The sequence below is a fragment of the Manis javanica genome, chromosome 8 (genome assembly GCF_040802235.1).
Source record: "Manis javanica isolate MJ-LG chromosome 8, MJ_LKY, whole genome shotgun sequence".
Classification (NCBI taxonomy): domain Eukaryota; kingdom Metazoa; phylum Chordata; class Mammalia; order Pholidota; family Manidae; genus Manis; species Manis javanica.
The window spans coordinates 3,197,890-3,213,119 of NC_133163.1; the positions used below are offsets into that span (position 1 = coordinate 3,197,890).

The 15,230-nt window shown below is 39.1% G+C and overlaps 1 protein-coding gene across 3 annotated transcripts in view; it reads right to left on the reverse strand.

Moving 5' to 3' along the window:
* RCOR1 (REST corepressor 1) overlaps window positions 1-15,230 on the reverse strand; it is a 145,267-nt gene that overhangs the window by 47,065 nt on the left and 82,972 nt on the right. For 2 of the 3 annotated variants that reach the window (XR_005053988.2, XM_036991716.2), the window contains exon 3: window positions 10,208-10,291. The exons of the other annotated variant lie outside the window; for it this stretch is intronic. Coding sequence is in view for 1 of the 2 variants with exons in the window: in XM_036991716.2 (XP_036847611.1) it covers window positions 10,208-10,291 (84 nt within the window). In the remaining variant the exon portion in view is untranslated. The remainder of the gene's footprint in view (window positions 1-10,207; window positions 10,292-15,230) is intronic. 3 annotated transcript variants of the gene reach the window in all.

The window sequence follows — 15,230 nt, forward strand, 5'->3', positions numbered from 1 at the left end:
GTTCCAATCTAGCCAACTGACCCAAAAATATGCTTTGTGTTGCTGAAGAATTTTAAAGTAAATCAGTTATTTCATCCTCACGTGTGTGTGTGCAGATATGGAAGTATATACATATGCACCTTTTTAAAAACATGGACATACTTTTTACAGAACCACAATGCATTACTCTACCTAACAAAAAACAGCAAAATTCCTTAGTATAAAAAACAGTGTTATACTTACTGTATTGTCTACAATGTAGAAATCCACAATAGCAATTATTGGCCAGGACATGGAACAAATGAATGTTGCATTTTATTGGTAATAGTATAAACCAGTTTGACCACTTTGGAAAATAATTTGGCATTTATCTCTCACAGCTGAATATCTACATTCTGAATGGATATCAAGAAATAAATCAAAGAATGTTCCCAGCAGTAATATTTGTATGGAATAAGAACTGGAAACAAAAGTCTACTGTGAACAGAAAGGATAAATTATAACTTAATAAAATGAAAGCATTTTAAGTTTAAAAGGTGAAGATAAAATACATAGTTGTGATTAAGGGGTAAGCTAAGCTGGGATTTTTCATGGAGGACTTCCACTGCAGTCTATAAATTCAGTTCCATGTCTTTTGTAGAGCTTTTGCACATTTAAGCTCATCCAGAGCAAGTAAAGGGGAATAAAAACGATAAATTTTCACACACTAAGGAACATAATTTTAACCGCAACCTTCAACTCTTTGATAACCACTTCTTTAAAAAGCTGAAAACCAAGGCCAACGTGAGTTTACTCCATCCCTGTCCCTGCACACCCTCCAGGCAAAGAGCTGACAGGTGAGAGTTTTAAGCACACTTTTCCCACCTGTCAATGAGCAAACTTGTAACTTCCAGCGCAGGTTCCCACTGGACTGTAAGCCACAGCTGGGCAGAGGCAGGTCCGATTACTCGTTCCTGTGTTCCTCCAGTGCCTGGCACACACGCAGTCGCTCCAACATTTACAGTAAGTGAAGGGTCACCGTAAGGCAAGTGGCAGACACAATGACCCAAGCTGCAGAACAGCCGCCAAAAAGCCCGTGTGCCGATCCCACATACAAGGGTGTCCGCCCCCACCAGTCCGCATTCCTCAGGCAACTCTTCACTGCACGTCCATCCCATGCCAAGAAAGGACTGATGGCGCTGGGCCAACGTACCGCGCTCCTCGGCTCCTCGGTTTTCAGGGTAGCAGAGAGACAAAGTGAACAGCACCTCGTCAGGGGAGAGAAGTGAGATGAGGAGGCGAGCGAGGGCAGGCAGCGGTGGTCTCCACCTTGTACTGCGGTCAAGGAAAGACTCTCTCATGGGACAGTGATGACCAGGAATTGCTGAGAGGCCAAGCCAGGTGAGCATCCAGCCGTGGGAAGAGGACATTCCAGAAAACGGAAGAGAAAAGGGGTCAGGCTATGGGAGGTCTGGTGGCCGACTATGGGATCTTTTGACTTGAGTTCACAGTGAACAAAGCCATCCGAATGTTTTGAATAGAGAATCTTGACGTTTACTATGCATTTATATGAAAGTTTAGACATTTGCTGCTTATCTGTGGGCCTCTTGCACACAACATAATCCCGAAAAATCATACTGAAGTCAGATATCCTCAAGTGGAAACAACTTTTATGTTTGTTGCAGGTCTAAGGAAGGTTCTCATTTCAAGAAAGCTAAAACTCATTTTTAAAATCTCTAATTTGACTTTGCCTTTCAAGAGAAACTTAAATTCTATGTATCTAGCATGTTACATGTGTTAATTTCTTTTCCTTTACAGTTAATAGCTTTAAAAAATCAACTAGTTTGTCTGTCTTTGGCATAGTTAATGATTTCCATCTTTATCTATTCTTACCATTGAACCATTTCTATAAAATAAAAACAAAGTGCAATCAAACACCTAAATAACTGCAAAAGCACTGACTACATATGGCCTATAAACCAGTAACGCAGAAACGAGTGAAGCCATCTGGTTTACTGACTCCAGCAGCCTCGAGTTACCTGCTGATCTCCACACCCAAGGGAACTGCAGCTGCGTCTAGGAATGGCTGCGCACCAACTTCCCCTCTAGCTCCAGTTCACCTCTTTCAAACCCCCTCCCTACCTTAAGAAAAATCAAGCAATAAAAAAATCGTTCTCAGATTATTCCCCTCCCTAACCTACTCTCCCCCTTCTAAGAAATCTCCCAGGTCAGTTTTGTATTCATCCGACACACCTGATTTGGTAAGCTGTCATATTTTCCTTAAAACAGGTTACGTGATCCAGACTGGGAATCGGATCCGGCCTAACTCTCCACATATTTCAAAGAAAACTGCTTGGAGATTTCTTGTTGTGAACATGTCCACCCTGTTCCTACGCCGAGTCTAAGCCTTGGGTGGGTCGTGTCAGCAGCAGGACGGCGGGTGCCGCCCCCGCTGCAAGGAGACAACTGCCCGGAAGCCCTTGGGAGAGGCACGCAAAGTGGGCATCCAGGATGCAGACCACGTGGGGTGAGGAGGAGTCCTAAGAGAAGGGCAGCCTGGACTGGCGAGGGGCATCCATGTGGAGGGCAGCCGCACACATCAAAATGGGGACTGGAGAGCAGACCCGCAGGGAGAGGGCATCCGTCACTGAGACGGTGCCCTGTAGGTATCCTCAATAAAAATGCGTGCGCTCAATGACAGAAAAGAGCGCAGATGCACTAGATGTAATGTACCCTGCTTCAAGGGCCTGTTAGGGCCACTGGGGCCACCGCCAGCCCCACGCTCCCATGATGCCCGTCGTCTCTGAGCAGCTCAGACGCTCCTGCCGCTGCAGATCGGCCCCCTGAAGCGCCAAGCCTCTCACAGCACTGCCCCCGCAGGCAGGGCGGCCTCTCCCGCCTGGGGCTGCACCAGCCTGAGCACCTCTAGTCTCGCTTTTCTCCAAACCTCAAGGCTGTCAAAAAGCCTTCTGATGTAAATCATACTGCTTCTGGCTAAAAACCCCTCTAAGATCCTCATCCGCAAGAAGCCGCCCGCCTACCCAGTTTCATCATTCTCACTTTCCCGGGACAACACGTGTCCCAGCCAGGCAGCGCCCGCAGTTCCTCCCCGCGTAGCTCGTCCGCCAGACGCAGGTGCTTTCCTTCCCCGTCCGCAGGCGCGTGTGCACCACGCCCACAGACGCCCGTTCATTCCTCAGCATTTACTCAAATGTCCAATTTGAGTAAACCTGTTTCCAATGCTTCCCTTGTTCCCACGCAGGAAAATGTAGCACTCCTTGCTGTTCCCAGGGGAACATCAGAATGCTAGCAGTACATAGATGTTGGAGACTAAAATAACAGAAGCAGCAACTATCCTCTTCTCCAATTAATGAATAATTTTCAGTTTCTCTGTCTGACCTCCAGAGTCCACCACATAATTCAACCTTATTCCCTCCTTTGTCCCCTAAATCTCATGCCATTGTTTTACCAAGTCATTTTCCAGAATGATTTAATATAATACTATTTAAACCCTAATGTTTCCATCTGTGTTACTTGGAATTATGTATGTTTCCTCTCATGAAGTATGTCTCACAAGACACATTTTCTAGGCATACCCCGTAGGTTGTCTCTCTCCTTGAAGAACTTCTACTTAGACACAGCCCAAGGCAACTAGTGTATTATCAGTAATGCTCCCCAGTAGTTAATTACAGTTTATTAAATAAAGTGGCACATGAAGGTGAGTGCAGTTTGGGAATCAGATATACAGCCCGAACCTGGCCACTAAACAGCTGTGTGATCTTAGCATCTGACTTCTCCAGACTTCAGTTTTTCTACGACAGAAGAGTTGGACTAGAGGAAATACATATAAAAATTTGTTTATATGTTTTGTTCCCTCTTTCTACATGAGAATATGAGTTTCCTGAATACATCACTCCTGCCCCACTACCAGGCACAGAAAGCTGCTCAATAAAAATGGGAATGAAACTAATCCTCACTGAATAAACTCAAATTCAATATAAGCCTAATCAAGACACTTTCAGAGGGAATTTGATACCAGAGGGAATTTAAGATTCACTTAAAAGAGTTAACACATGAGCCAGAAACAATGAATGAAAAGAAAGGTACCAAATCAGAAATCGACAGATAGATCAATGAAACAAAATCAAGAGTCCAGATACAGACCAAGGTACATATGCGAGTTTAATATAAGTGAAGGAGAAAAGCACTGAATTAAATAATTCCAGAACAATGATGTGAATGAGGAGGGGAGGAAAGGAGAACCGAGGGAACTGTGATGTAAGTGTTGTGAGGGGGGGTTCCTTACTCAGCCTGACAGTATACTAGAAGCCACAAATAAGACTAATAAATTTAAATAGATATAATTTTTTAAAAAATCAAACCAAAAAAGAGGTAAGGTTTGACTGCTATTTATAGGAGGATTAAAAGACTGAATACAAAATGTTCAACCTTAGTAATAATTAAATTCTTTCCTATCAGTTCAGCAAAGTTTTAAACAATGTTAATATGCACATACAATGAAATACCACCTCGCACCCATTAAGATGGCTATTGTCAAAAACTAACAAGTGTTGCCAAGCATGCAAAGCTATGTAGACTGCTAACACGGCCTCTGTGGAACACAGTTTTGGCAGTTCCTCAAAAAATGAAAAACCAATTAGCAAATCCAACTCCACTTCTGGGTATACAACCAAAAGAATGGCAGGGTCTCAAAGTGGGATGTGCACACCCATGTTCACATAAGCGTCATTCACAACAACAAAGAAAGGTGGGGAAAAGCATAATGTCCACTGACGGATGAATGGCGGGACAAAATGTGGTATATATCCATATGCTGCAGTATTATTCAGCCATAAAAACGAAGGAAATTGGGACACATGGTACAATGTGGATGAATGAACCTTTTAGGACATTATGCTAAGTGAAACAGCAAAGAAACCACCACACAAACCCTGTATGGTCCCACTTATGTGAAGTTCCTCAAGCAGTCACTTCACTGAGTCAGAAAGCAGAACAGTGGGTGCTGGGCTGGTGGAGGAGGAGATGCAGAGCTGTTGTTTAATGGGTACAGAATTTCGGGTTTACAGTGAAAAAAGTTCTAGAGGCTAACTGCACACCCAACTATATATACACTGAGAAATGGCTGGATGGTGATTTTTATGTCATGTACATTTTACCACAATTACAGAAAAAAAAATTTTTTTTTAAAGAAAATAATACACCCACTGCTAGCAAGGTTTTGGGAAAGAGGCACACCACACAATTCTTTCAGTGAAACACAGGAAAATCTATAAAATTAAGAATGTATGTACCACCTTACTTAGCAGCTCTACTTCAGTGGTGTTCACTTCAGCGCTGCCCAGAAATGCTCACACTATGAAACACTCGCACGAGAATTTTTTTTTAAAGATAACTTAATAGGGACTAACAGACACCTAGAAAACTAATGTAACAGTGGTTAACTTGGGAGACACAGGGTATTTTTCACTTTTATTTTATTTAGTGTGTATGTATTACTTTTTAGTTTAAAAGAAAATAAGCTATTTACCTATTAGAGTGGCCAAAATCCAAAACACTGACCATACCAAATTCTGGCAAGGATGGGAAGCAACAGGAATTCTCATTCATTGCTGGCAGGAATATAAAATGATAAACCTACTTGAGAAGACAATTTTGCAATTTCTTACAGAACTAAATGTACTCTTACCATACAGTCCATCAACCCTGCTCTTGTTATTTACCCAAAAGAGGTGAAAACTTATGTCCACATAAAAACTTGCATGCAGATGTTTATAGCAGCTTTATTCATAATTGCCAAAACTTAGAAGCACCCAAGAAATTCTCCTCTGGAGCCTGGATAAGCAAACTGTGGTGCCGGACAGAGCAATGCCCATCATCACTACTGGAAACGAGCTGCGCAGCCATGAAGACGTGGAGGGACCTCACGCGTCCATTGCTACTGTCAAAGCCAGTCTCAACAGGCCACACACACTGTAGGGTCTCGACTACACGACATCCTGGAGGAGGCGGCACTATGGCGGCAGTAGGAAGATCAGTGGTTGCCAAGAATCCAGGAGCCGAGAGGGACGCAGAGGCAGCGCACAGAGGATATTCAGGGCAGGAAGAAAGCTCAGCGCGGTACTGAAACGGTGGACACACTCCATCCCACATGTGTCCAGACCCACAGGACGTACAACAAAAGATGAGCCCTGATGTAAGCTAGGGACTTCGGGCGATAAGGGTGTGCCAGTGTAGGTTCAACGGCTGTGACAGACGTACCACCCTGGGAAGGGATGTTTACAGTTGTGTGGGGGTGAAGAGTTGTGTGGGGGCCGGGTGGGGGTTAGGGGGACAGGAACATAAGAGAAATCTCTGTACTTTCTGCTCACTTTGGCTGTGAACCTAACTGTGCTCCAAAAATTAAACCTATTAAAAAAAAAATCTATTTGCCCTTGGCCTATGAACTCTATTTCTAGGGATTTATCCTAAAGAAATAAGAATGTTCATTACAGCTTTTTAAAAAAGAGTTTTAAAAAGAACTGAAAGGTTTCGAGTATCTACCAATTAGAGAATTTTGTTTAAAAAAAAAGACTAAATCATGGTGCACTCATACTTGTTAGTTAAAAAGTAGGTAATTGTAAATGCACTGAGATAGAACAAAGTCCCACATACACTTTTAAAAATTCTCCCCAGATACAGTGTTAAGCACAAATTGCTGAACAGGTCATATTTTGTGATAAAAAGTACATATTAATATGTATAAAAATATTAGGAAAAGCATATATATTGTAAATAGTGACTAGAGAGGGCTTTAACTATGTTATATATTCTATGTTGTTTGAAACTTCTACAAGAGTTACTTTTATAACCACAAAATAATTTTGTGAACTTGCAGTAATCCTGAAAGGCAGAGCTACAGAGATACTTCAGAAAGAAACCAGCACAGGAAAAGCCAGGGGTCCACAGACATCCTTACACATGGGGTAGCTGCTATAAACCTGAACTTGATCCAAATCTATTTCTACGCCAAGTTAGAATCACTGTGGCAGCCATGACTTCCACATTCTTTCAAAATAAAGCAAGTAGAAAAGATTTTTTTTTTTTGCCTATATACAGAGTGCAGGTGGTGGGGTCAATGAGGAAATGACAGATGTGCACAAAAGACAAACACCATATATCTGTTTGCATCAACATTTTAATGCCTAACTACAATTAGACTAGTAGTCAATGATGTGATTCCCAAAGCTGCACAGACCGGCACCTACTAGGAGGAACCCAACTCACATTAGGAGCCACATATGATCATAGTCTCGCACCTGAGCAGTTAGGCAAATTCCCATCGACCCACAATTCCATTCCTAGGGATGCTTCTTAAGAACAAACACCAAGAAAACAAAAACAAAAGAGGATAAAGCTCCATGATTCAGTCTTTTACTGCATCTTTCTTTTAAAATAGCAACAGATAAGAAACAACCTAAATCTTCAATAGAAGAATGGTTAAATACACCAATATATCTACATGACGGGATATTGCATGGTTATTTAGCACATTTCCAAAAGGTTTTAACAATGTGGGAAACGCTTAGGTCAGTGTTCAGGAACATGACTCATGGACATATACAGCCACATGTATGAAAATACCATCATCTCACTTACATATATACGCATAGAGAGAAAAAGGATTGGGGGGGGAAAAATCCCAAAATGTTTAACAGAGTTCTCTCTGGGTAATGGAATAATGAGTGAACTTTTCTGAGTCTTCTGAACTTTCAACAAGATATAAATGTTCCTTTTAGATTGGTTTTAAAAGTATAAAATTTTAACCAGTAGTGGTAGGGCTTCTTTTTTTTAATTTTTTAAATTAAGGTATCACTGATATACAATTTTATGAAGATTTCACATAAGCAACATTGTGGTCACTACATTCACCCATATTATCAAGACCCCCCACCCCCACCCCCCACCACAGTCACTGTCCATCACCGTAGCAAGATGCCACAGAGTTACCCCTTGCCTTCTTATGGCAGGGCTTCTTTTAAACAGCAATTTATTTTAGGCAGTATCATTATTTAAAAATCGATTAACTTTTCATATTCTGCTCTTTCCTTCTAGGTCTAGGAAAAATAAGATAATAAATTTTGACTTCAAAGATGCCAACAGGTAACACAATTGCAAAAGGCGCTCACACAACCTTGAACTGCAATAACAGAGGGCGGTAGCTGGAGGCAGAGAGGACTGAGACAACGGACTCAGCGTAGGAGAGGCGGCTGGAGCATTATCCAAAGGGAAGAGCCACAGACCTGGGCACCACGGCTGGCTCCAGCACTTACTTTCTGGGCTAGTTCCGCACCTCTCGGAGCTGTGGAACGCCATCTGCCAAACCGGCAAAAGCTTCCTCTGGGTCACTGGGAAGAGGGAGTGCTGTGGCAGCACAGAAAGCAGCTTCTTCCAGTGCTTGGCAGAGCGGCCCAACGAACACTCACTATTCTTGGCCCTCAGTTCTGAGCAGCATAATGCACTGGGCCTGTGACCAAAGGGAGCGGTTGCAGGAGTGCAGCAGAGATGAAGGGACCCCCAGAATCAAGCCATCAGAAAAGCACTTGAAGCAGCTAGGCAGGCTGAACTCGGACAGAGCCAGTCAAGGACAGGATGACTGAACACCTAAGAGGCTCATACAGAAGCAGACTTGGCTAGCAGAGCTCAGGAAAACAAAAAATTATGGGGAGGCAGCTTTTCAGCTCTCCGTTATGACATTTAAAAAAGTGGAATAGATTGCTTTTGTAAGTTACTGCAAGTGCTCAAAGTAAAAAAAACCCAAACAAACAGGAAATTCTTTTTCTTTTTTTGAACAGCAGAGCAAGGCTTCAAACAGGAAATTCTTAACAGGTCTCCCCCAGCAGAGTAAAGGCGTCACAAACGCCAGCACACTGCCTTCTGCTATTCTGTTCTTCACTATAAACTCATCAAGCAGCAGCCTGATGGAGGGAAATTAAGATACTCTTAAAATCAAAAGCCTGGGATTATTTTATTACTGCTAAGTTTAGCATTACCAAGAGTAACTGAATTTCCTGTGTTCCATGGAGGGAACTGTACCAAAACAAAGGATCCTTCTTGGTCAAAATTGTTAAAACATGTTTCTGTACCGTATTAGCTCTTTGTACCTTCCATATGTTAACACGAATGCTGATCATACAAGAGCAGAACACGTAGTGTCCGTCATCTCTCACACTTGTTTGGTAGTGGAAACCTGTTAACACTTATTTTAATACTGAAAAACACAATTTGGGAAATCCTGATCAAATCCTGGGAGTTACGACCTTTACTCACAATTTAACGATTCCTTCATGTACATTTACCACTGATGGCTTTCTAAGCCTTACCAACTTTTAGGGCACTGATTCTTAACCTATTTTGTCCAAGACCCCTTTGAAAATCCAACGACCTTTCCTCCAGAAAAAAAAAAAAATGCAGAAATGCCAAAAAACTTTGCATGTGATTTCCAAGTTCACAAATCCCCATAAATTTCATTTGTGGACTGCCCCCCTCCAACCCTGAAAATTTTTCAAAAAAGGGGATTCAGTTTCTCTTCTCTCTTTAAAGTTATGAAGAAAATAAAAACTTTAAAAATGGCAAATACTTATGGTAATATATCAGATATAAAATCACTCTTGCATGGTATCTTTGAGCAGAGGTGACAGAGAAGCTGGAAAAGCAAACTCTGAAAATACAATATTACGAACAGCTATAGGATTCCTATCCCCCAAAGAGAAAATCCCAGGTAGCTCAGAATATTCCACCCTAATTAAATTTTAAATACATAAAACAACAACCAACTCAAAAGTTTTACCAGCTCAAGTCTTACATTACGATGCCTGTTCCCAATACACATTTGTCCTTCAGAATCCTTCAAATTAAAAGTTTGTTCAATCCTATCTTCATAAATCTGTAAATTTCCAGCTGAGGGAGTTATACAGTACATTACAATTTTCTTTCCACTCAGAGCCTTTCTTCCTAGTTACTTCAGTATTAAATTGTACAGCAATTTGAAAAAAGATAATGAAACCATAGGTTAAGAATTTTTGAATCATGACAGGCCACAGTAAAGGAGCACATCATTTCAAACTCTTTAAATTTTTTATTTAAAAAGTATAAGAGAAATGTAATATACGCAGGGACTTTGAGCTACAAAGGGGACTTGAACACTTTGCATTAAATGAAAGACAGAAAATAATGGTCCTCTGAAACTTACGTTTTGCTTCTGAAAGAGTCTGACTAGGTGACCAGACCAGCATGCCAAGACTGTCCCGCTCTTGACTGCGTCTTGCTAGTTTGGCTTGGTAGAAATAAAAAAAGAGAATTCTTATTATAATTTAACAGACACAACAAGCAATGATTAACACCGCCACTCCGGTCTTTTAAACCTCAGAACGTGATGACGTCACCCGCCCTTGACCGAGATCTGCCCCAACAGGACCTGCACTCACCATCACAGGGTGCGGTGCATGTGGAGGCGGCTCTCTGACACCGGCCAAAACATTCCTGCTTTTTCTACTTTACTTTTACTTATTTAACAAACAGGTACATTTGAAGTAAGTATAATTATTACTCTCATTTGCTAAGCGAGGAAACTGACGAGGCCCTTCAGCCGGCAGGAGGCAGTCAGGACTGCACGCAGGCAGCATGGCTAAGGCCCTGGGCACTGTGTACTGTGAAGCTCTGCTTCCAGATACGGGGAACCTGAAGGGGAAGTCACATGCGGCACGTTGCCCAAAGTTTCTTTAAAAATATGAATTCTTCATTGGCGTTTTGAACACCCTTACTCTGCTCTGTCAGAGTAACTTTGTAGTGACTTGACAATGCAAAGATTCTTTTAACAACTTTATTAAAGAATAACCATTAAAAAGGTTTAACCTGGAAAGAAACTTGTTAAGTGCACTCAAATCTTTTTTAAAACATATGATACAAAACAGTACGCCAAAAAGTTTACAAGTGCCAGGTTATTAATGAGTCGCCATGTGCGACTGGATTAACAGTAACACAAGTAACAGTCACATATTACAACAGATACTATAAAATGTTACCTTCAAACGGAACAAAGGACTCAGGAGACAAGAGGCTCACTGACCAGCCTAGATTTATACTGGGTTAGACCCAAGCTCATTCATTCCAAGATATTCTTACCTTTTTCTTTCTTTAAATAAATTCCTCTGAAAATATGATAAAAGTTATAGACTCCAGAAAATTTCGACTTAAATTCTTCAAGGACAACACCCTTAAAGGAAATTTGTAAGACCTGGTTTAAGAAGTCCTGCTTTTTATGAAACTGCCAGATCTCTTATCTTTTACTTAATTTTTCTCATCAATGTGTCCTAGGTTTAACAAAGAATGAATCTCTACACTTTTGGTAAAATCTATTGGGTAGCTACTTTAAATAAAGAAAAATGATGGAATGGTGGGACGGAAAGACCCAAAGTGTGAACACGATGAATCAGGTAAGATGAAAGGAATATATGAGGTGGAACAGGGTATAAAGAATGGGAAGACAGGAATATGACAAAGTAGATGTGAGTACACCTTTAAGTATCCCTTTTTATGTAGCTCTGACTTCCAAAACAGTGCTAATGCTACACATAATCTAAAATGAAAAAGTCAACAAATATGTGTAGGGAGAGACCCCGACATGGAATAAAGTCTTGTTGTATTTCAAAAAAAAAAATCAAAGTCAAAACAGAAATTAAAGGAATCTACACTGAAAAGGTAGAATTAAAACTGTCTTTATTCACAGATGATATGACCATCTGTGTAAAAAATCTACAGAATCTACTGGAAACAAAATCAATAGTAAAAACCAAATCGAATAATCTACATACCAGTAATTAATCAAAAATTGAAATTAAATATCCCCTTTTAATACAGCAACAAATATAAAATACTTAGGGATCTAGTAAAATGTATACACTGAAAACTCTAAAACATTTCTGAGAAAAAATAAATAAGATCTAAGTAAATGGATATACCTGTATATGGATCAAAACACTCAATTATATTAAGATAGCATTCTCTCCAAATTGCTCTACAAATATAACACAATCCCAAAATCCCAGTATGCTTTTTTGTAGGAATTGACATATACATTCTAAAATTCATACAAGAATGCAAAGTACCTAAAATAACCAAAACAACTTTGAAAAAGAGTAAAATTAGAAGACTTATTCTACCTGAATCGAAACTAATTACAAAGATTCAGTAACCAAGACAGTGTGGTATTGGCATACAGAGAAATAAACGTAATGGAATGGAATCTAGAAACAGAATCACACATATAAAAAAATCAACTGATTTTCCCACAAAGGTGCAATAGCAAAATTCAATGGACAAAATTAATCTTTTCAGCAAACAATGCTGGAACAAATGAATATTCATATAAAAAATTCTTTTTCACTTGGATCCATACCTCATACCACATATAAAAATTAATGTTTTCCTTTAAAGAAAAACATTAAGGAAATTAATTAAAAACCTGTGGAAAAATGTTTCATAATGACAATTTTATCTTCTATTTTGCTCTTTTCCTAAAAAACAGGAAAGCCTGCACCTACTACTCACAAAAAGTAAACTAAATACATCTTCAGAATTTAAGAACTCAGCTCACAGGAACATACACTATAATGTAAATATAAATAAAGTAAAGTAAAATTAAGAAAGTAAAATCACTTTACTAATTGCCTACTGCTGACCCGGAAGCCTTCCCAATATCATAAACTATTGATTAACATATATTCTATATGTTATATATACTGTATTCTTAAAATAAAGCTAGAGAAAATAATCTTTTTCAAACTGCCATACAAATCTTCAAAATATTTTCCAATATATTTATTGAAAAAATCCACATATAAGTGGACCTTTGCAACTCAAACCTGTGTTGTTCATGGGTCAGCTGTATATTCATACAAAGGGATGCTACACAGAAATTAAAAGGAACGAATTGCTGATACAAGCAACAATATGGGTTAATATCAAAAACAAAAGAAAATAAAGAGCAAAAATACCCCAGATACGAATGTGTACCTATTGCATGATTCTATTAATATGAAGTCCAAGAACAGTAAAACCTATTATGTGGTGGCAGAACTCAGAGTGGATGGGAGATAAGGGGTGGTAATCGGAAAGGGGTACCAGAGAACTATCTGAGGCGACTGGAATGCTCTTTCCCTGAGGAGACAGATACACAGCTGTGTACTACTATCAAAGCTCACTTAACACACAAGATCTGTGCATTTTATTGTATGTCAATTATACCTAAAAAAGACCTTTAGTAAATAGTCGCTTTAAAAAAAAAATCACCCACAAATAAATGACAGACAATACAATTCCCAATATCAACAGAATACAGAGATAGTGGAATATCTTTAAACTGCTGAGAGGAAACCTTAGAATGTATCTTGCAAAATTCTTAGGGACACAGACAAAATAAAAATGTCTTCACATGAAAACTTTGGGAGACTTTGTGTACAATAAAGAATTTTCTCAGGAAAAAAAATCCTGAAAGGAAGGTTGATATGCAAAAAAGAAGTGGTGAGTAAGCAAATTTTGTGAACACTGTCTTTAAAAAATAAAAATCATGTCCAATTTAAGAAATTCAGGAACAGCACTAAAATTCTGAACAACAGCAACATGTAATACCAGAGGAGTAGATCACAGCTAAACTATTCTAAAGATGAAAGGTTAACTTTAGATGTTAAATTAAGTGTGTACAGTTAACATTTTAAGAATGGCTATTAAAAAACTAGTATATATAAACTCCTAAACAAGTAGAAAGCAGAAAAATGAAAGCCTCTGCAACAAAACCACAACAAAAAAACTTATGCATGGGACAAAAAGAACTATTAGTAAAATGACACAACAATTATAATTTTACACGTCCCTAAATAATGAAGTCTCAAAATAACATGGCAGAAAATTGATGGAAGCTGACAAATATATCAACATATGGGGAGATTAATACACCTCTCTCTCTGTTAACAGTGCAAACAAAGATTAAAAGATATACAAGATCTAAACACAGTCAACAACCAGTCTTCTCTTTATGAGGTCACATAACAACCAGGTTTCTCTGTAACAAACAGGCTTCTCTGTCAGACATCACCTAACAAGACTTCTCTGTGACAAGTCATCTAACAACATGACTTCCACTCAAACAAGGCCATAAAGCAACTCTAAACACATTTCAAAGAATAGGTAGCATATAGATTATACTTTCTAACCAAAATGCAATTAAAAGCCAATAATTAAAAGATAAATAAAAAATCTTCATACATTCAAAATTTGATAAAATACTCTTAAATAATCCTGGCTCAAGGAAGAAATCTTGACCTAAAAATTAAAATTACTTAAAACTGAACAATAGAAGACTACAAACTTACGGAAACAATGGAAGAGGTAGCTTACCCAAAAATTTACAGATATAAATGCTTACAATAGAGAGGCTAAAAATTACTTCACTAAGCATCCAACTTAAGAACATGGAAAGAACAACAGAATAAATCCAACAAAGGCAGAAAGAAGGCATTGAAGAACAGAAATTAATGAAACAGAAAACAAACAAATAGAGGGGGGCTAACAAAGACAAAGTTGGTCTATAGAAAAAGCTACTAGTTTATCTCTACTGAATTTGATAAAGAAAAATAAGAGAAGGTATAAATAATTTTAGGAATCAAAAATGTGGGTATAATTCCAGATCCAATAGAAACTGAAGATAAAATAGTACAAACAACATTATGCCAAAACTTGAGAATTTAGCAAAAAAGGTTGATTTTGAATGAGATCATATGTGCATTATGCCCCTTTTTTTTTGAGAGGGCATCTCTCGTATTTATTGATCAAATGGTTGTTAACAACAATAAAATTCTGTATAGGGGACTCAATGCACAATCATTAATCCACCCCAAGCCTAATTTTTGTCAGTCTCCAATCTTCTGAAGCATAACGAACAAGTTCTTACATGGTGAACGAATTCTTACACAGTGAATAAGTTCTTACATGGTGAACAGTACAACGGCAGTCATCACAGAAAGCTTTATGCCCTTTTTGCCTTGTTGCAGCAGTACTAGGAACAAGCGTTGGAAAGGCACTGCTCAAACACTTCACATGTCCTACCCCGCTTGATCCTTACATGCACATAAACAGAGGCAAGTACCACCATCCCCACCTAATGTGTAAAGAGACAGGCACAGAAAAGTGCAATAACTTGCATAAAGACATTGCATCTC